Raw genomic sequence first — 22,564 nt, 5'->3', positions numbered from 1 at the left:
ATATATGATATATATATATATATCAAAGCATTATGTTGTACACATAAAACTAATGCAACGTTATAGGTCAATTATATCTCAACAAAAAGATGAAGTTTTTGTCACTTAAAAATTTTTAATTTATATACAGTAAAATTAGCTTCTGTTTTGATGTACAGTTCTGAGTTTTAACACGCGTATAGATTCACATAAGCATCACCACAATCAAGTCAAAGAACAGTTCCATCACACCAAAAAATCCCCTCATCTTGAGCCGCCCTCGCCCACATCCTAATCTCTGAGAACCACTGATGGAGCTGAAACCTGTCACAGCAGCTTTGCCTTTTCCAGAATGTCACATGAAGAGAATCACACAGCGTGTAATCTTTTGAGACTGGCTTCTGTAAGGGCTCAATTCTTCACTCTGTTTTTACACATCTTGTGACAGCTTTTGTTCCAGACTATCTCTGAGGCCTTTGCTATGATAATCTCAAGGCTGTTTGCTAAAATGGAGGTAGGTGTTCCCTCGGAGGCAGAGGGTAGATTTATTTACTGACCAGGATTGTAATGATTATAAGGCAAACGTTGGGTAGGATTGCTTGAGGCCCCTTTATAAGACTGGGTTTTCTGAGGTGGAGTTCCTCTGCTGTGACAAAAAATCCACAGTCTTTTCTCTCTCTCTCTCTCTCTCTCTCTCACCTGGATCTGCCTCTGTGTCCCTGGGTTAGGGGCGAGGGGAACTGATTTGAACATTCACCTTATGCTATGCATGCTGCTGTGCTGTGGGTAACAAAGGCCTTTGTCTCTGACCTAGGAGTCTCCTGTCTTCTGCCCCACCTATGAAACTGTGGCAGGCTAAATTGTTCCCTTGAGAGGAGAGTAAGGCTTCAGACTCTTCATAATTATTTAAAATTGTTTTTAATCTTTATTTTTGAGAGAGAGGCAGCATGTGAGCAGGGGAAGAGCAGAGAGAAGGAGACACAGAATCTGAAGCAGGCTCCAGACTCCGAGCTGTCAGCACAGAGCCTGACGTGGGGCTCGAACTCACAATCTGTGAGATCATGACCTGAGCCGAAGTCGGACGCTCAACCGACTGAGCCACCCAGGTGCCCCCAGACTCTTCATAATTCTTGATGCTTCTTCCATTTGGCACTGTGTGTTTTGGATCTTACATGTACCAGTTGTGCATTAGTCTCCTAGGCCTGTTGTAACAAAGTCCTGCAAACTGGGTGGCTTAAAGCAATAGAAATTTAGAGGCCTCTGTGCCCCTCTCTCTGCCCCTCTCCCCCTCTCAAAAATAAACATTAAAAAAACAATAGAAGTTTACTGTCTTCCAGTTCTTGAGGTTAGAAGTCTGAAATCAAGATGTAGGCAAGGTGTTGTTCCTCTGAAACTTGTAGGGGAATCTCTCTTTGCTTCTACCTAGCTGCTGGTGGTTTGCAAGCAATCCATGGAGCCCCTTGGCTTGTAACTGCATAACTCCAATCTCCGTCTTGGTCATTGGATGACATTGTCCCTGTGTGTGTCTGTCTTCACATGAGCACCAGTCATATTGGGTTAGGGGTCCAACCTACTTTATAATGACCTCATCTTAACTGATTACATCTGCAACAATCCTATTTCTAAATAGGGTCACATTTTTAGGTACTAGGGGTAGGAGGGATTTCAACATATCCTTTGGGCAAGGGGACACGATTCAATCCAGAACAAACAGTTCGTTTCTCTTTATTGCTAAGTAGTATTCCATTAAATTGAAGGTACCACCTTTTGTTTATCTATTTGCCTGTTGAAGGACACTTGGGTGTTGTTTCCAAGTTTCAGTAATTGTCAGTGACACTGCTATAAACATTTGTGTACAGAGATTTGTATGAGCATAGCGTTCTTTTCTTTACGGTAAATCTCTAAGAGGGGCTTTCTGGGTCAAAATGGTATCTTTATCTGAAACTGCTTAACATTTTAAGAAACTGTTTTCCAAAGTGGCTGCAACATTTTGGATCCCCTCGAGCAGTGTATGAGAGTTCCAGTTGCCCTGCATCCACACAAGAAGTTGATGTTATCATTTAAAAAACTTTCGCCAGGGGCGCCTGGGTGGCGCAGTCGGTTAAGCGTCCGACTTCAGCCAGGTCACGATCTCGAGGTCCGTGAGTTCGAGCCCCGCGTCGGGCTCTGGGCTGATGGCTCAGAGCCTGGAGCCTGTTTCCGATTCTGTGTCTCCCTCTCTCTCTGCCCCTCCCCCATTCATGCTCTGTCTCTCTCTGTCCCAAAAATAAATAAACGTTGAAAACAAAAATTTTTAAAAAACTTTTGCTGAATGTGTGTGCATGTGTGTGTGTGTGTGTGTGTGACCATTCAAAGAGCCATTTGGTGCCATCCCACTGTGACTTTACTTTGTATTTCCCTAATGACTAATGATGTTGAGCACCTTTTCATGTGCATTTGCCACTCATATATCTTGTTTGGTGTGATTGTTCACATCTTTTGCTCATTTTTAAAATTGGTTTGTTTGGTTGTTGTATTTGGAGAGATTTGTTTTTTTTTAATTTTTTTAACGTTTTTTTTATTTATTTTTGAGACACAGAGACACAGCATGAATGGGGGAGGGGCAGAGAGAGAGGGAGACACAGAATCGGAAGCAGGCTCCAGGCTCTGAGCCATCAGCCCAGAGCCCGACGCAGGGCTGGAACCCACGGACCGCGAGATCGTGACCTGAGCTGAAGTCGAACACTTAACCAACTGAGCCACCCAGGCGCCCCTGGAGAGATTTGTATACATTCTGTATACAAGTTACTTGATAGAGAAATGATTTGAACACGTTGTCTCCCAGACTATGGTTTACGTTGTGTTTCATTTTCTTGATGCCCTGTGCAAGGCAAAAACATTGTAATTTTGGTGAAGTTCAATTTATCATTTTTCTTTTCTTGTATAGCTTTGTGGTTTTTAGTGTCATACGTGTGAAATCTCTGCCAAACCCAATGTCACAGAAATACATTCCTGTGCTTTCATGTAAAGATTTTATATCTTGTGTTTTTAAATTTTTAAAAACATTTTTTTAAGTTTTGTTTTATTTTTGAGAGAGAGAAAGAGAGACAGCGCAAGTGAGGGAGGGGCAGAGAGAGAGGGAGACAGAGAATCCCCAGCAGGTTCCACCTCATGGAGCCAGATGCAGGACTTGAACTCATGCAACTGTGAGATCATGATCTGAGCTGAAATCAAGAGTTGGACACTTAACTGAATGGGACATCCAGGTGCCCCTATAGCTTGTGTTTTTAAGTTTGAGTACCACCGTTAGAGTATGATCCATTTTGAGTTAACTTTGCATAAGGTGTGATGCGGAATTTACTTATTTTTTTTGCCAGTGTCATTTGATGAAAAAGTTATCCTTTATTCATAGACCTGTCTTTGTACATTTCTCAATTGACCATTTGTGTGTGTCTACTTCTGGACTCTATTTTGTTTCATAGATTTATGCTTCTATTCTTTCATCAATACCACGCTATTTTGATTACTGTAGGGTTCAAGTATATTTAAAAATTGAAGCATAATATATATATATATTTAAAAATAAAAATATGTTTAAAAACCAAAAATGGTTTGGCTATTCTAGATCATTCTCCTTTCAATAGAGATTTTAAAATCAACTTGTCTATGTCTAGAAGAAAATCCTGCTAAGGTTTTTATTGCAATTGCATTAAATCTGTAGACTCATTTGAGAAGAATTGACATCTTAAGTATGTTAAGTTTCCAAATCCATGAACTCAGCATGTCTCTCCATTTCTTGAAATCTTTTTTGCTTTATTTCACTAGCACCTTATAGTTTTATAATTTTTGCTTTCAATTGTCATGCATATCTTAAATAAGTTAAGATACCAAAAAAGTCTATTACTTTAACTCAAATAGTTATTGCTACTCTTTAAAATTCACTCAGTAACTTTCCCTTTGCTGTTTCTATCAATCTTAAAATACTGTATCTTACACTTTGTCCAATCCTTATTAGGCCCCTACATAGAAAGATAAACCTTAGCCAAAAAAAAACAAAAACAAAAAACACCCCCAAAAAACACCTTCATAAATATTATCCTTTTTCCTTGCTCCTTTAGATTGACTTTGACTCTGCCAAGTTAGAGGTTGCATGGCTGTGGTAAGAAAGAACTTCATCTTTACTTTATTTATGAGTTACTTTGGCAGTATTTTCCAGTGGTCAGGTAGTGTTGTGTTAGAAAGCTATGCCAGCAGCTGTGATTGTCCTTTGGAATCATGAAGACAGCCAAAAGAAAAATGGTGTGAGACGAAGCCTGGAAAAAGCCTAGGTCATTGATGATAATGTTAAGCCACCCACCAAATCCTAGGACCACACAGTCCCAGATGTCCTTGTCAGTAACTGTACGTGTTAGCATGGCTTGAGCACAGTTAATCAGGAATTTGGTTACTTGCAGTTGAAAGACCTCCTGATACAAATAACTGATGTGGCCCCACTCTTGCCTACCGTTGTCTTTGTGCACCCCACCCTTCTTATGTTTTAACCACAGGGGTTGACATATCAGGGTTTTTCTGGAATTTCTCCTTTGCTCTTACTTTTTCTCCCAGGCTGGAGTGTCTTCCACTTTCCTTCCTAACTTCCCTCTTCTACCAATCTACCTTCACAGGAAGGTTCCAATCAAATGTCATTTCTTCTAGAACTTTCTGACCATGCATACCTTCCCAATGCCAGCTCACACATATGTGTTCACACACACACACACACACACACACACACAGTTTTCATCTGCAGAATATTTATCGTAGGCACTCATGCGATGCAGCATATGGCTGAATGCCACAGCAAAACCTGAAGTTTATTGAGTGGTTATTTTGTGCCAGCCACCAGGATGAGTACTTTCTTTGCTTTGTCCTTAATCCCTATGGAAAGTTTAGGAATTAATTACTCTTATTGTCCTCATTTTACCAAGGAACAAATGAGGTTTAAAGAGGCTTCAGCAAGTTTCTCAAGGTCACACAGATAACCATTGAGGAGCAGAGCTATAAACATTCCAAGCTAGGTCTGACTCCAGACCGGAACTTCTGTAGGGAACATTACACGGAAGTGAGTATGTGTGGCACGGAACGTTGCTTTATTTTCACGCTACTGCATCTCATGAGAGGAAAGACGGTCTCGAATTTCATTGTGTTCTCTCTGCGGGCATGTGCCTAGCACCGAGAGACGGTAACGGGCACCAGTTAATCAAAAGGCAGTCATCCTCTCGGAGGGCCAGAGCTCCCACCTGCTCACCCCCAGCACTGTCCCAGGCCCTAGTTGAGGTCTTCTCTACAAACACACCTATCTTTATTTAGCCTTTGGCCACCCCTGTCAGAACTGTGAGAAGCTCATTCTCACTATGGTGTTAGCAATGGACAATGGCTGTGGTTTCCTTCTCTATGTGTATTTCTTAATGGGCTTTTGGAGAAAGTGCTGTTGAACCCAAAGGAAGCGCTCCTTCCTGGTAAGACTTCAAGTATATTACGAGATTCTTGAAGATAAACTGTGCTTCAAGAAGCATTGTTTGAACAAATTAGGGAAAGCTGGTTGGAGTGGGCGGGCTGGTGTGCAAGCAGCTGTGTTTTGAACATGAGAGCATTTCATTCTCTTCAAGACACATGAGGCTTTTTGACTGATTCCTCACAGAGAAGCATCCAGATAATTTACCAGCCTAATCTCCTTTTTCTGGGTGAAGTATTATAAATTTAAAAATGCCACTGCCTTCTTCCCATGACCCATTTAGTAGCCAGTGTTAAGGTTTACATAAATACTTAACTAACTGCCATATTTTCTTCTAAGTTCATATTCATTAAGCAACTGTAAATGAAAATTAAATTCATTATACATAATTAGGTGTAGCAACAATGGTAAAAATACTTGTCCATACTAGATTTTGTTGAATTGGAAATATAGGGCTGAATTTTAAATTTGCTATAGAAATAAAGTAGAGCACGGTTTCGCAAACTTTTCTGATCATAAAAATTTTGGTGGATACTTATTAAAATATAGACTTCACTCCAGACCTTCAGGCCCAAGAAGATACTCATTGAGAAAGAGTTGGGCATACTGAACTGGGGTAAGTGTTTCAGCCATCCTTCAATGAAGATTTGGCACTTTGACTCTGGGACAAGCCACTTCACAAGACCATGAAATGAAAAACACTTTTCTTCTATTTCCCTACTTGCCCTTCTTGCAAAAAACATTATGCCAGCCACTGTTACATGCTGAGAAAACAAAGATAAGCCCCAATTTTCACTGGAGAGTCAAAGACAATAAACAATTATACACAGTGTGTGAAGTGTTAAAATAGAGATAGTACAGGATACTATGCATTTACAGAGGAGGAAATGCCTCGTCTGAGTAAGGCAAATTCCATCTCTGTAAAAGTGAGGTCATTCCACATAGATGATGTATGAATAAAGACTCAGAGGTTTAAAGAAACCTGGTGTTTTCTGAGCTTTTTGAAACGTCTGGCATGGCTGAAGCTCAGGGTCAAGTTGGGGAAAGTGGGGGAGGACGAGGCTGGCGAGAGTCAGGTTGTGAACAGCCTTACACACCACCTTGAAGAGGTTGGACTTAGTCTTGTAGACAAGAAGGTGCTGTTGGGAAGAAACCTAGCTATCCCTGCACTTGGTATAAAACGACTTCAAAATATAACCTTACAAGAACACCTTAGGACTGGATTTGTTCGGAGCTAATATTCTACCACAGTTCGGTGCTTTGTTCATCTAGTGGGGACACCTCTCAGCTGACATCTTACAGAGAAGCACGATGTGCAAAACAGATAAAAAGGCTGCTTTGGTTGATGCAGGAAGCTCAGCCCCACGACGGTGTTCCTGTAAACACACGGTTCTAGGGAACAGTTTGCAAATCAAAGTTCTAGACTCTCAAGAGACTGAATAATTGAATGGATATTTAGAATCCTACTGTTGAAGGGTAGCTTGAATATTATCTCTGAAGAAAGCCCTTCAACTATGTCTAGTATAGCTTCTTGTGCGCAGCATCGTGCAGGAGATGCTCGTGGCACTGGGTCGAGTCTGCCTAGGTATTAACATTTCCAGTGAAGGAAGGTACCCACATTCTCCTGTAGTTTACCTTCTGCTGAAGCAGCTTCATTCATTAGCAACTTGTGCTTTATGACAAGTAGGTGTTTTTTTCCAATTTAAGCAAGGTCTTTTGGAATAACCAACCCAATAGTATAGCGATCATGTCAACTTCTATTCACTTTTCAGTTTTCTTCAATCTTTATTTAAAACAGACCCTCTCCCCGGCTGGGTCTCCACTCTCCTACATACATGCATTCCGATATGTCAATGTTGCCTCTTGAAAATGTGATCACCAGAAAGAGGTTCAAAATTTCTTTCCCTACTTCTTGCCTCCCATCACTACATATGCATTTAGGAAAAGTGCATTTATCATGAAAGGGCCTCACCAGGGACTTGTCTTGTTAACATTACCATAAAATATATCAAGAAGGAATATCCATGAAACAGAGGCAAAATGGCATTAAAATGCATGTGAAGCCAGACATTGACTCACTATCTGATGGAATGCTAACATTTAACATCATAATGAACACTGATATATTGTCCTGATTGCCACTCTCTGCATGTGTGTGTTGCGGAAAAAAATAAGAATCTAGAAGAACAGTGAGAGAACGTAGTAGAGACTCGATGTTTGTTGAATGAATAAAGTGGAAAGCCACACACCAAGGGAAATGGCCATATCTTTCGTTTGGGGAGCTCAGATTTGTTAAACTCAAGGGGCTTCCAACTTTGAAGAAATACAGGCAGTCAGGCAGGACAAACTGAAAGGTCTCTGCTTCTTAACTGAGTGTGACAAGGGGGATCCAGTGAGTGGGACATGAAGTAGTCCAGTAAAAGTGTGAGACATTTTAGGAAGGCCATCCCCACCATCCTTCCTGTGGTGCTGGCTTCACGTTGGGGCCCTGTTTTCAAGACAGAAAATTGGATGGGTACTAAAGTTGATTATTTCCCATGAATGTGATGAGCTGGGGGGCGGGGGAAGAAATGTTTCAGCACAAGATCACTCTGGGGGCTGTAGTGTCACCATGACACTGTCTGGGCTGATGACATAAGACACTTCCACTTTGACACTCTACCCTAAGCCATGCCACTGTCCATGTACAGGGATGTCCCCCACCTCACCGCTTTGTTCCCCTCATCATACAAGTTTAGTTTCTGAAGATTTTTCTTTCTTCAAAAATATTTTAAAAGAATAAAAGTAGAGGATACTTTGGATAAGAAATATTGCCAACCTAAGGTTGGTCAAATCTAGCTCTTACTCCTTAAAAAGCTAGATGACAAGTCAGCACTGAGTTTGAACCTCTCAAGAGGTAAGTCACCTTGGGGGAGGGTGAAGGAGGGGACAGGAGGCTGTTTCTGTGTGTGTGTGTGCGTGCACGCACGTGTGTGTGTGTGTGTGTACAGCCAAAGGTCCATTGGCATAAATAACTCAAAAATCCAACAGTTTCTCCAAAAGTGAAGGAGAAAGCTCTAATAACTGATGATCTGCCAGCGTTCTCTTTTTTGGAGAAATAACTTCAGTTCTCCGTTGATCTCTTTGGTAGACTGAGCTATTCTGAAAAAATATACAGCATTACTTTCTTAACTACTGACCAGAAAGACGAAGCAATACTCACATCTCCTTATTTTAATGTCAAATGTTTATTTCTATGCCATAGTTGCCTCAGCACAATTTGTAAAAGAAAGGAATCCCCCCAAACGAATTTTTTTCTTCTTCTTCTTTTTTCTTTTTTTTTTTTTTGGGTCAGGATATTTTCTCTGCAGTTATAAGAAAGAAAATAAACACCTCAGTATCAGAATTACCATTTCTTTCACATCGTTCTAATAGGCTGCATCTAAATATTTTCCTTGGATGTCATTTTTTAAGGATGGAAAAATATCCAGAGGAAAACATGTTTGTAGTCATTAAAATGAATCTGGGATAGTCTTTGTCAGAGAATATATCTAGAACATCTTTGTTTTGGTACACTATATCACTAATTGCCATATTCTTTAATTATTTAATGTCACAAGCATACTTTATTAACATAAAACAAAGTGCACTGAAAACGAACAATGTTAGAAACAAACTGGAATCTGGTGTATCTTAAATCTTCGGGTGATTAGATATTAGCCGAAGTGCCAGAATACAAATTTCATATCCATACAAATGCAACTCCCTTCTGTGATGAAAATGCACTTAGCAGCTTAGTTCTTTTCGCTTTAGCAGACAGGGCATCCAATACAACTGAAACAACCTGATAACAATTTTTGTTTTTCAATAAAAAGGAATGCTCTGGTTTCTTAACTGGCTCCCACATTCGAGGGAGCCAGAAGATGGCATTTGCTCTTTTAAATACATTTCTCTTGTCTGATTTGAGACACAAATCCACCAAGATTCTTACAGCGGAAGTAGGCACCCACCACACCTTACGTCACCAGGACCTCGGAGAAGCCTGGTGGAGTAAATCGGTGATGCGTGGTGTGGGCCCAGCACCTAGAAGAGAGCATGGTGGTTGTGAACATAACTCCCTTCAGCAGACTCAGTGAAAGGATGAGAGTTCTTTAAGTTCATGCACATTTTATTGAGTAGTAATATAAAATGCTTTGTCTTTGTCATTGTTACAAGTGCATGCTTTGATTGCCAACATTTCAGAAGTCAAATTACAAAGGCAAGGCTTTAGGCTGTAGTGAATTACTTGGGCACTTATACAATTGTTAAAAAATATGAATGGACTTTTGTTGTTGTTTTCAGAATGAACCAGTTGTAACCCGTAACTGATATACAAAGGGAAAAAAGTGAAAAAAGTACATATTTTGTGGCACGTGACAGAACAGAACAAAAGAACTAAACCGTGATGACATTAACAGTTACCATGCATTTAGAGTTTCACATGTAACTACAAACTTATTTAAATTTCACAAGGTTTGCTAAACATGCTAACCGTCTATATGTGCACTGACAAGCTTATGTTAAAAACTTTTAAGAATACTCTCCCCTTTAGATTTTTTCAAAGCTTTTTTGATTACAAAATTTCAAAGGCATTAAGCATTTTAGAGAATATAAAGTACGCCAGTATACATATATTTCCAGTATATGTCAGACCACTAAGCGCATTACAGTCCCATACAGGCCGATACAGCCATTTTTTTTTTCTTAAAAAACATGCATAGGCAGATTTTTTTTTTTTTACAGAATATAGATGCTTTATCACTGTACTTAATATGGTGTCTTGTTCACTATACTTAAAAATGCACCACTCATAAATATTTAATTCGGCAAGCCACAACCAAGACTTGATTTATCAACAACGAAAAAAAAAAAAACCCTAAATATAAACAGCAAAAAAAGATAGATGTAATTATTCCAGTTTTTTTAAAACTTAAAGAAAAGAAAAGATATTCATTGCTAAATTAATAAGATAAGTGTTTATATGGAAAGAAGGGCATTCAAGCACACTAAAGAAACCTGAGGTAAGCATAATCTGTACAAAATTAAACTGTCCTTTTTGGCATTTTAACAAATTTGCAACATTCTTTTTTTTTTCTTTTTCTGTTTTTTTTTTTTTGTTTTTTAAGACTGCCTAATTCATTTTATAGCCATTGTCTGACAAGAGTAGCAAAACATTATCAATAAATAGTCCTTATTTAGTTTGTACATCATTTTGTTAAAAATGTTTGATGTCATCCATTTTTAGTGCTGCAACTGTAAACGTACAATAGAGTAAGAAATTAGACAAAGTTTTCGTGTCCAGTAACATAATAAAAGACCTTTCATTAACCTATCTAGAAGTCCCCAATGCAGTAGGAAAACATGTTCATTCCCCTAACATTGCAGTATATACTAGCGTTAGCTTTCTTTTTAAAGTTTTTTTTTTCCTATAAGCATTTTTAAAAGGCATACCCCGAAGAGGTGTTTAATCACCACCCCCACCAAAATATAGTTTATTATCTCTCTCCCTCTTTTTTAATGATAGTGTAAACTGAATCCAATTCCTGGCCCCCAGAGCAAATAAGCTACCATCAGAGGCAAGAACACCCAACTGCTGATAGGCAGCAATCCCCATCATGCCCTGCAGCTCAAAAAAAAAAAAAAAGTGAACAGGAAGTGGTCACTGGATATTGCTGCTATTACTGCCATTGCTGTCCGTGCCGTTAGTCTCTGATGCGAGAGCCTTGTTGATGGAGTTAAGGTTGGCGTCAGAGGGCATGGCATCTCTGCGAGGTGGCATCCTCTCGTTAATTCGGTCTAAGCCCTTGGCCTCCTCGAAGCTAGTGATCTTATGTTGTGGTGAAAATCCTTTGATGGCTAAACAGAAAATCATTTAAAAAAAAAAAAAAAAGAGGAAAAATTAGGTTAGCCGGAGGAGAGCAAAGGGCACAGCTTTGCATCAGGTGAGGTTAGAGATTTCGCAGTGAGTGAGGGGGAGTCCTTTAGTAGAGGACAAAATGACGGGACCTGAACACAACACAACAGACTCCTTACCATACCGGAAGATAACCAAAAGGTTTGAAAACAGCCAATGTCTCTTGCCAACCAAAATGTCCTCTTCAAGTGAGTAAAATGTACATTTCTCTGGGTCTTCATGAGACTTTAGATCAACGAAATCCAAAGTGGATAAGTAAGGAAGAGGGTTGCTACCAGGGACAGGTATCTAGACTGAGCATCAACTGTCCACATCATGAGCATGATTACTGCGTCAAACACCCTAACCTAGACAGACCGTAACACAGCTCTACTTCTGCTATTCTCCTGTGCTAACGGCAAATTCAGTAGAGTCAGGTGAGCTAGGTCTAAAAGTCTAGTAGAGGGCTTTAGAGTGGAAGCTAAGAGGAGCTACAAGAGGAATTAACTTTGGGGGCATTGCCATGCCATCTCAGAATCCCAGAAAGACCTTCTTGGTTGGTAAACAACTCAATGGTGGCATGAAGGAAAAACAGAAATTATAAACTCCTGCTTCTCCAGCTCATCTTTGGAAGCAAGTGGAGCAGGTGATAAGAGGAACTCAGAAAAAATCATGACGATGAAGTAGAAAAACGTTGTCTGCCCTTCAGCAGCAAAACATGATGTTCAGATCAAACTGATGTTCACCTGGTATCCGTTACTGCCTAAATCAAAGAAAAACTCTTTCTTAGTGGATCAGTATAGATATAAGTAAAGTAACGGTTCAAGAATAAGGGGAAAATGCCTTTCATAACTTTCAGCAAAAATGACAGGATTGGTTTGGGCCCTTTGCAGTGAAAGCATGGAATTCTCAAGAGGCAGTATGGATATTTGAGTTTTTCCATTAATTAACCCTTAGTGTGCTCCCGAGATAGACAAGGCATTTGTGCAAGAAACTTAAGGATTTCTTTAGTCAGTGCATGCACCAACCAGTGAGCTGAGAATAAAGTACGTAAATGGGCAACCAATGACATCAGTTTGCTTTACTTCCTGTGATGCGCAAGCCAGATATCGAAGGGCCAATCACCAGTGCTGAACTGGGCTGCATCTCCATGGCTGATCAAGGACAATCTCATGGTACCTTTATCCTCCCCACCTTATATGGTGGGGGTGGGGGGGGTGGGAAGGCAAGTAGTTTCTAGCTGAAACGTTGCCAGCCAGTTCTATAGAAATATGCAGTGCCTTTTATTAGTATGGATGAGAGTCTTCAAAGATAAACACAGTTGCTTCCAAACTCATTACATGATGAGAAATAGTGTGTTACCCCTCTGCACTTTAAAGGTTAGCAAAATGGTGATTAGTCAATTATGAGAGGAAGAAGATGGGGAAATGGGGAAAGACCAAGGCCCAAAGCAAAGCCTCTTAATTCTTCTCTAAATTGGTAATAAATTGCAAAATAATAGAGCTGTCTAATGAGCACCCACCCTGAAAACGCAATTATTTTGAAGGACAAAATAGTGGCACAGAGTGGTATTCTATTCTTTTTCTAAACCACTGTGAATATCATTTCATCATAATGAATAAATGCAAAAGTTTGTCAAACGTGGTAATTTATGGAACGATTTTATTCATTTCAATGGCAAATGAAGAGGCTCTAGGTTTTAAAAGCCAATAGGCTGAGAGCATAGACATTCAAAATCTAGCTAGAACGATGGATGTGTTCGGAATGGGGCTCCATCTCTACTCAAACTGTCTACCCTGGTACCGAAGAACGTGCTCTGCTGTAGTTGCTGGTCAGACAATGGGTATTAGCAATTTACATTGGTAGTATACTTAACACAACACAGAGTCACAGAAACCACAGAAAACAGCCAAACTATCCACAAGAATGCACACGGCAGATTAGAATTTGCCAAAAGGAATAGAGAATTCCCACGTAAATAGCAGTCGATTCACTGCTATTTAGGAAGCAGTTGTATTTTCTCTTACAGGGCTATCATTTCCCCTACTGTATCCGAATCATATGCAAATTCGACAGTCTAAACTGGCACTTTTCACATCGTTATCAAAGGACCATCCACACACAATTTTGGGAAAAATAAAAAGTGATCTTGCAAGAACAAAATACAACTGAAGAATTTTGTTTTAAAGGGGAACTTCAAATTATTCTTTTTTAAAAAAAAATTTCCAGAGGGTATGGCGGGGATAACATTAAAAACGATTTTGATGCGCAGTTCTCTCATAACTGTGTATTTTTTAAGCCCTTGAATTCAAAAGTAGTTTCTAGAGGGTCAATGCAGTTGTCCTTGAGTAGTGCTAGGGCACAGTGGGTGATGTACCGTTCTTGGTGTCCTCGACAGCACCTAGCACAGTACCTGATTCAAAGCAGACAGTCAACAGTCCGCTGAGTGAGGACTGGATCATCACTGTTCTCGTAATGGCCACTGCCACAGCCACTGGGTATCTCTGAACTCTTTATAGTATCTTGCTGGTGCTAACTGTCCTACAAATACCAGTAGGTCAAAATTTGTAAGACTCACAGAACTGTTGATCTCATGCACAGCTGTCTCATGTTGGAATATTTCTTAGAGACATAAATTAGTGTTGGACTACAACGAAGCACTATTCAAATGAACACTTTTTTTTTCTTTTTTGCCAGAAACTTCTGAAGACTAGAATTAATAAAGCTATTTTTCTTCTCTCCTTTTCAGTGCTGACTGAAAATGATTTGAGGGAGGGACATGGTTCAGCTCAAGGAATATTATTTTATGCGATATTTGTCGAAACAGCTGCCATAACCCCCACCCCACATCGTTCAAGATATATAATCCTTTGGTTTTCTGTGACTATACTAGGTTCGTTGTATATACGAAGTCAAACATAGCTTTAAGGGAAAAAAAAAACAAACAAACAAACCATAAAAGGACATTTTCCCCTTTAAAGCAAGAACATTTTGGTTAATACTGAGCCACAACTGTTAGCCCAACACCCACACACTCTGTACAAGCTACAGCAAAATAATAATAATAATAATAATAATAATAATAATAATAATAAAATAATAAAAAAAATGAATACACCCAGCAGAGCCCTTATCTGTTGCAGGTACAACAGAAAGGGGACTGGCCAATTTACCTTCATCAGCCTCAATAGCCTCAACAGTAGCTGAAGAGAAGAAAGGGGGTGCAAAATGAATGAGAAAAATGAGCAGAGGATTTTTAATTCTAAGAACAAATCAGTGACGTTCAAGGGAGCTCAGAGTATTAATGTTCCTGTAAGTGCTGGATTCTGGCACAGACAACAAAACGGAAACGGTATAAAGAAAGGAAAAACACAACGAAAATCAGTCTATTTTATGAGCTGGATACACCTATCGGAGTGAACTGGTTTTTGTTCCTTAATAAATGACAAAATGATTAACCCTTGAGGAACACAGGACAGTTTTCTCTTATTTAGATGGAATCGGTAAGAGACTAGGTTACTCTAAAATGTACACCTGACACAGAAAGGACAATAAAACCACTGCTATGCCTGGTGATTTAGGATTTTAAAATGCCAGACAAAACGGCAGACCCCGAAGCAGTGTCATAACATCAGTGGCATAATTCACACTATTCAATATTAAATAGCGAGATTCCCAGTGCAGCGGAAAAGTGGAGTGTGTGTCTGTGTGTGTCTGCGTGTGCACGAATTCAGAGGAACAATCCAATCAATGCATCAAATACAACTTGATGGTGTATGTAACTCTTCAAAGACAAACACCGAGCATGTCTAGAGTGGTGAAGGAGAAGGGGAAAATGGAGGCAATGATGTATGGAGTCTGGACTCCCTTTGCCTGGCAACCCAATTTAAAGTCAGTTTTCCTTCCCGGAATACCATCTTTGGAAATGAAATTCCTGAAATGCTATAATCAACTGGTAACATGTCAGTTGCAGTAAGAATTCTATCAGCATTTTAAAGAAGAGGCGGTTTAAATACTGAAGCCTCAGCATATTTCAGAGGCAACACTTTAAAAGCCCATTGCTTTATCAGCAATTTTTATAATAAGGTTAGCCTCTGTATTCTCACTAGTACAGGTGTATGAGCCTTTCCACGTTATTAAGGCTAGTTGATATTTCCCTAATTAAGTGCTAAAATGCAAAACTTCTCTGTAACTCTAAAATGTTTAATATTAAAATTCTACCCCTTGACTTTAATTTGCATATTTCTTACAATTTAAAGTTGTAAGACTAGAGCAACAGTCAAATGTGCACTACAATTTCCTTACAGTGCCTTCTAAATCCCTTAAGATAAAAATGTAAAATGTTTACCACCATGGAGAAAAGCTAAAGAGTAAAGCTTTAAGCAGTTTCTTCTTTTTGACAATTTGAAATCCAGACAGTGGATTTTGAAATTGTTTTAATGTATGTGGTTTAAAATAGTGAGTTTTCAAGTTCTCAGGACTAATGGGGTCTCAACCCTTGTGTCTATTAAATGTGTGTGAGTTTGTGTGTGTGAGAGATCCACACAGAACAACATACACCAATGGATTTAACAGAAAGTAACAGAAAAGGAAACCGAATAATGTCAGTTAAAATACAGGTGAAAATCTAGAAACAAAACAAAGAATTTTAAGAACTTAAATAACTTAAGTTCAAAAATAAAGCAAAAAATCTGGAACCGCACCAGCACCAACATATCAGAAATATGCACTGCCCATTATTAAATATATCCTTTCAAAGCAAATGTGGCACACAGTTTCTGATAATACACCTGCTGTACCTTAAAATGTGCTTATCAGAAACTATGCAGATTTCAGTCAATTAGGTAGGTTGCTGTGCATTTTGTGCATATAAACGATTCATTTCTGTTCATTTTTTAGAAAGCATGTTTATTTTGGTGGGAGAAGTCTTGTTTTTTTTAAGTTATCAAAATTATTTTTAGATATAAATCAAGGGGAAATGTACTTTGATGTATTCTCCTATCTTCATTTACAAATTTGTGACTTTTTGTGGGAACTAAGACATTGATTTTGGAATAAATTCATATGAAAATAAAGAAAATTATAGTGATGTTGAACATGGCTCTATGTAGCAGGGGTGTGCCTAAATCAAGTAACCAACTGTAAGAATAGATTCATCTTCTAGATTGAGGGGTAGAGATGGGGGGAGGGGGAAAGCACACACACACACAAAAAAAAGATTCGGGGAAAGATATGGAAAAATAAGCAAGAGGCTGAGATTAGTTTTCAAAATGTTATAGCGTATTTCTGTTTTACTGAGTTTTATTCATTGATTTAAAATCTAATCTAAATTTTCATAAAGTATTATTAAAATTTGACTCTAATTAATGGTAGGATTAGTTAAAATAGCAAGACAAAATTAACAAACATAAAAGAATATATAGTAACTGTGATGTCTGATGTAGTGGCCACTAGTCACATGTGGCTATTGAAAGCAAATTAATAAAAATCAGCTAAAATTAAAAAAATCAGTCTCAGTTCCTTGGTTTGTACTTGCTATATTTCAACTGCCCAATAGCCATATGTTGCCAGTGGCCTCTGTACAGACACAGAAATTTCCATCATCACAAAAATTTCTACTGGACAGCACTCGTCCAGAAAGCTACACATTTTAATAATAATAATAAAAATCTCTACATTAAAGGAAATGTTTTCATTCTTTTCCAAAAATAAAATGTGGTTATATATACTCAGTCTCTTATGTTCTAGATGGAGAAATCAGAGAAAAGACACATAGGACTCCCAATTTCTACTCAAGCAGGTAACGAAATCACCCTTTTTAATGTTCTCCCATTCTCCACTACAATCTAGACCGTAACGGATGTGTATTTATGTGAGTGTTTATTTTTTCAATCAGACAGCTAACCAGAACATTTAGCAAAAGCGTCATAAAAAAAATTGTTTTTAGCAACATAACGGCTCAAAGCTGTCCACGCTATCACGTGTGTAGACAAACCTAAGTGAGTCGTCTCCAGGCGGGGGCTGACTATGCGGTTAGGGTGTACATGAGTGGATGGCGGGCGGCGGGGGAGGCCTGCGTTCCAGGGAAGAGGGTGCTATTCTGTCGGACACGATTGGTCAAACTGATGTGGGGTTTCAGCCCTTCCTCCCGCTGAGAACTGAAGACCAAGGCCAAGGCCGAGTTCAAATGGATGAATGAATCAGGCTAACAACACCCTGGACAGAGATGCCCGGGCACACAGTCCTACCGATACCAGTGCGCCTGCTTACCGCTTTGCAGGGTCTGCTTCCCTCCAGAAAGCACTCCGCTGGGGAGCATGCCCGTGGGAGTCAAGCCTTTCAGCGTTAGCACGCTCTCACTCTCTTCTCTGGAAAGGGACAAGGGGACAGAAGACATTAACTTTTGTTTTCTTTAGAAAGAAAGAAAAGACATGCAGAGGGGGAGAAATGCATACTAGAAGTCACATCTAGGCTCTCTGGATTTTATTTTCCTTAAAACATAGTACGTATATACTTTTAAATGTTTCTGAGACAGGGGAGACGCAAGCAGGGGAGACGCAAAGAGAGGGAGACAGATCCCAAGTAAGCTCCATGCTGTCAGTGCAGAGCCTGAGTTGGGGCTTGAACTCACGGAGGGTGAGATCATGACCTGAGCCAATGTCAAGAGTCAGACACTTAACCGACTGAGCCACCCAGGAGCTCCTAAACATAGTATATTTTTATACATTCATATAAAAGTAATGTGTCAAAGCATAGTTGCTCTGATAGAGTTTATAATTATATGCTTGTGCAAGTTCAGCCTCTTCTGAGTCCTGAATTCACATTTTCACATTTTGCAAGCAGGCATTCAGGATATAGAGTGTTTGCTGGGCACCCTCTGTTGATATGTTAAATATGTTAAAAATGAGCCATGGAGAGTTCTGAGGTAAGTTTTCCAGCCAAGGCTCAGCCCAAGTAAGTGCAACTGACTTCTCTTGGGAGAGAACACCAAAGAGTATATATGTGTGTATATATATATATATATATATATATATGAGAGATTTTAAAAAACTCTGTGGTTTATGGACTACAGCACCTAGCAGGTACATTCGGGGCCTATTAAGTAATTTTGACATCACATCGTGAGCACACAAATAATGACAACCAGACAGTAAAGCAACCGGTAACGTTTCCTACCTTTTCTGTTCAACAGTCTCTTTCCCCACGGATTTGCTAATATAACATTATTGTATTGCTCATCGTGACAACTGTTTTACAGTCTTACGGACATCATCATTTCAATTATATTTATTAGCCACAGCACTATTAATCACTTTGATTTATTAATAAATAATAATTATTAAATAGCCATAAAACGGGAATAATACACATAGCAGAATAATTCCACATAGCAGAAACTGTAATCCTATATAATCTGAAAAAATGTTATTATATATATATATATATACAACACACATAATGTTTACAATATGTAGAACTACCAATGCCACATTTTTATGAAGATGTCTAAGGTGACCCAAACAGAATTCTTTTTTTAAAAGTTTATTTATTTATTTTGAGAGTGAACGAACAGGGGAGGGGCACAGAGAAAGGAAGAGAGAATTCAAAGCAGCACAGAGCCCAATGCAGGGCTCCATCCCAAGAACCGTAAGATCATGACCTGAGCCAAAATCAAGAGTCAGATGCTCAACTGACCAAGCCACCCAAGCGCCGCCCCCCCAAACAGAATTAAAAACTTATTCCCCCAAACCTACTACTTCTGCAGCCTTTCTTCAACTTCATCTTTTAGTTAAGCTTAACGCATCACCCCTTCACTCCTATCTTCTCTCTTTCTACCCCCCTGCACCTCCACTCAATCAGCACACCTTGAGGATAGAGCCCTCACAGTATTTTCAGGATCTTACCACTTCTCTTTTTAAGACAGCTTTATTGAGTATAATTAACATCCCAACATTATTCATCCATTGAAAGCATGTGACGCAATCAATTGTTTTTAGTGTATTCACAGAGTTGTGAAACAATCGCCATAACCAATTTTAAAATATTTTCATCACCCCAAAAAGAAATCCCCCCAGTATCTGCATGGCTCACTACCTCCCTGCCTTCAAATCTCTGCTCAAGCATCACCCTCTAAGTGAGGACTTCCTTTAGAAGCTACTTAAAATATGGGGCGCCTGGGTGGCACAGTCGGTTAAGCGTCCGACTTCAGCCAGGTCACGATCTCGCGGTCCCGGAGTTCGAGCCCCGCGTCAGGCTCTGGGCTGATGGCTCAGAGCCTGGAGCCTGTTTCCGATTCTGTGTCTCCCTCTCTCTCTGCCCCTCCCCCGTTCATGCTCTGTCTCTCTCTGTCCCAAAATAAATAAATGTTGAAAAAAAAAAAAAAGAAGCTACTTAAAATAATATTCACCTTCTATTCTCCCTATCTTTCCTTGCTGATTTTATTTTTATCTAAAGCACTTATGACCCCTGAAAAACTATACAGTTTATTTATTCTCTTGTTTTTTTAAGTATCTAAACCAGAACGGCACTTAGTACATAGTCCCCATTCAAAAAACAACATTTACAAAAAGAATGAGTAAAAGGAAAATAGAAAGGAGAATGGCAGTGTTATCCACATTTTAGATTTCTATATCCTTTACTGCAGTTTAAAAATATTAGGTTTGAGGGGCGCCTGGGTGGCGCAGTCGGTTAAGCGTCCGACTTCAGCCAGGTCACGATCTCGCGGTCCGTGAGTTCGAGCCCCGCGTCAGGCTCTGGGCTGATGGCTCAGAGCCTGGAGCCTGTTTCCGATTCTGTGTCTCCCTCTCTCTCTGCCCCTCCCCCGTTCATGCTCTGTCTCTCTCTGTCCCAAAAATAAATAAACGTTGAAAAAAAAAATAAAATAAAAATATTAGGTTTGAGATGTTTACAAATCATTGTGTACCCTCATACAGGTATTGCAACCTTTTCAGGCTTCTGTTGTCAAACCAGTAGAGGTCACATAAAGAAAAAATATCTTAAATGCTAATATATGGATTTGGAAATTGGGAGTATCTCTAAACAAATGAACTGGGTGGCTCAGTTGGTTGAGTATCTGAGTCTTGATTTTGGCTGCGGTCATGATTTCATGTTCGTGAGATGAGCCCCATGTCAGGTGCTGTGCTGACAGTGTGACACCTCCTCGGGATTCTCTCTCTCCCTCCCTCTCTGCCCCTCCCTGCTTGTGCTCTTTCTCTCTCTCTCTCTCTCTCTCAATAAATAAACATTTAAGAAATTAAAAAAAAAGAAATGAACATATCTTTTTCTTTGCATTCATATTGACAATCAGGCTTCTTGTACCACCATTCCCATTCATTCATTACACTTTAAAACTTTCAGCTTCGCAAATTCCTTTCATTTCTCTCTTCCTTTGTATCTTTCCTCCTATGGCCTAATTTGCTCGGATTATTTCAGTGGCTTCCAAAATGTCCCCCCTGACATCAGTTAGTCATCATGTTAATCAGTCTTCACACTGCCAGGAACATGGGTTAAAGCATGCCTCTCATCCTTTGAAAACCATCCCATGACACTCACTGCCTACACACAGAAAACGAAATACTTTACCGTGCTATGCAAGCCTTTTCAGGATCTGGACTCAAAAACATTTTCAGATCCACTTTTCCCTAGATTCCTCACTTATCTTCATGTCTTGCCACGCAGCTCTTCTGAATTCTCAGGATTCACTGACCATATCATTCAAGTCAGACACTCACTAGTACTGCTCACTGAGTTTGCACACGGTGCTTTGCTGCAAGTTTGCCGTGTGGATTACTGTCAAATGCATGCACCACGAGGCCTGGCACCAGGCACTTAGCAAGTGCCCATAAAGCATTGCTTTTAGGACCCAGTGACTGTGTTCTTGATGACTTCTCAGCCTTCAGGCATGCCTTTACCACAATTCAGCACCTAACGGAATCCAGCCTATCTTTCCCAGTATTCCTCTTCACTGTCAACCTCTTCACGAACATTTTTTTTTCAGGGAACAGAAGAGCTCCATGGAGCCCTGTCCTCTTCCACAGGAGAGCATCCCTTCATGTATTTAGCACACGTTTCACTGTCTTAGTTTGTTGTCAACGTGTCTGTCATTCCAATTCGGTATTTGTTGTGCCTAATTCAGTGTATCGTACACATTGAATACCCAGTCATTACTTACGATGCTTACTTACTAAGCTTTTTCTGGCTATGACCCCCCTTCATTCTTCAGATTCAGTATAGATGCTTTTAATATAGGAAAGCAATAAAATATAGCTCGTTTGTATTTTCCATCAATGTGTGCAATCTCAGTCAAGTCACTGATCATCATGGGGTGCAAATGGACCATTTCTCAGACGGATACATCTTAGGTATCCATAGGCAGCGGGCTGCAGGGACTTTGCAATTTTAAGATGTATCTATGATTCTCCAGCATGGCCCCTCCCACCTTCATGTGGCTTGAAGACTAACATAGATGGAAACCAATTTTTATATTAAGAAAGGCTTCTCCTTTTTCCTTAAATATACTTCCACTTGGAAATTTTGGAGCTGTTTGCTTCCCCTTCAGATGACAAAAATAAAATAGTGTTTATTTGTAAATCTGAGGCATGGTAAACAACCAAGTGACAATGGAGAGGTAGCTGTCAAGCTTATGATCTTCACATGGTTTCCTGCCCCCACGGGACACTTTCCCAGCCACACAGGCCTCCTTGTGGTCCTCAAAACTGCTGGTTTCTAAGAATCTTTGCAGTTTTGCCTTAAACATTCTTACCTCCGTATCTTCATGAAGATCACCCCCCCACACACACCACTTACCACTCAAATGCTATTAATTCAGAAGGTTCTTTGTTGGCCACATACTGAAAGAAGTGTCCCATCTCCCACTTGCCATCCCCCTGTACTGCTTTTCTTCTTCAAGGTACCTAATCAGCGCTTTAAGTTTTATTGTATTTATTACTGAATGAATGAGGGAGTCCTGAAAATTCGGTCAGGGATAAAAAGCCTTGGAGCAGAGACAGCCTCATTCATTAGGCTGTGAGGGGGGCAACGATGCTCTATTTTCAGCTTTAACACGACTTTTCAGGATTTGGCTGGCCAACACAGAGCTATTGTTGGCTTTGATTCGGTGTCTTTAAGAAAGAGTGATATTGCTTTTCATCTTTGTCATGGCTCCCTGCTTTTGGCATCGAGCTGTTTAGTTATTCTTTAGT

At 39.7% G+C, this 22,564-nt stretch overlaps 1 protein-coding gene across 2 annotated transcripts in view; it reads right to left on the bottom strand.

Moving 5' to 3' along the window:
* Positions 1 to 9,581: 9,581 nt before the first annotated feature.
* Positions 9,582 to 22,564, bottom strand: part of PPP3CA (protein phosphatase 3 catalytic subunit alpha) — a 328,963-nt gene continuing 315,980 nt past the window's right edge. The window contains exons 12-14 of one of the 2 annotated variants that reach the window (XM_043571713.1): positions 17,634 to 17,731; positions 14,537 to 14,566; positions 9,582 to 11,326 (exon numbers count right to left, since the gene is read on the bottom strand). In XM_043571713.1, coding sequence (XP_043427648.1) covers positions 11,130 to 11,326; positions 14,537 to 14,566; positions 17,634 to 17,731 — 325 coding nt within the window. In that variant the 3' untranslated portion in view covers positions 9,582 to 11,129. The remainder of the gene's footprint in view (positions 11,327 to 14,536; positions 14,567 to 17,633; positions 17,732 to 22,564) is intronic. The other variant, XM_043571717.1, reaches the window with a different exon arrangement.

This window comes from Prionailurus bengalensis, chromosome B1 (assembly GCF_016509475.1).
Source record: "Prionailurus bengalensis isolate Pbe53 chromosome B1, Fcat_Pben_1.1_paternal_pri, whole genome shotgun sequence".
Classification (NCBI taxonomy): Eukaryota; Metazoa; Chordata; class Mammalia; order Carnivora; family Felidae; genus Prionailurus; species Prionailurus bengalensis.
The sequence above is the reverse complement of the archived record's forward strand: the minus strand, read 5'-3'. Positions and strand labels throughout refer to the sequence as shown.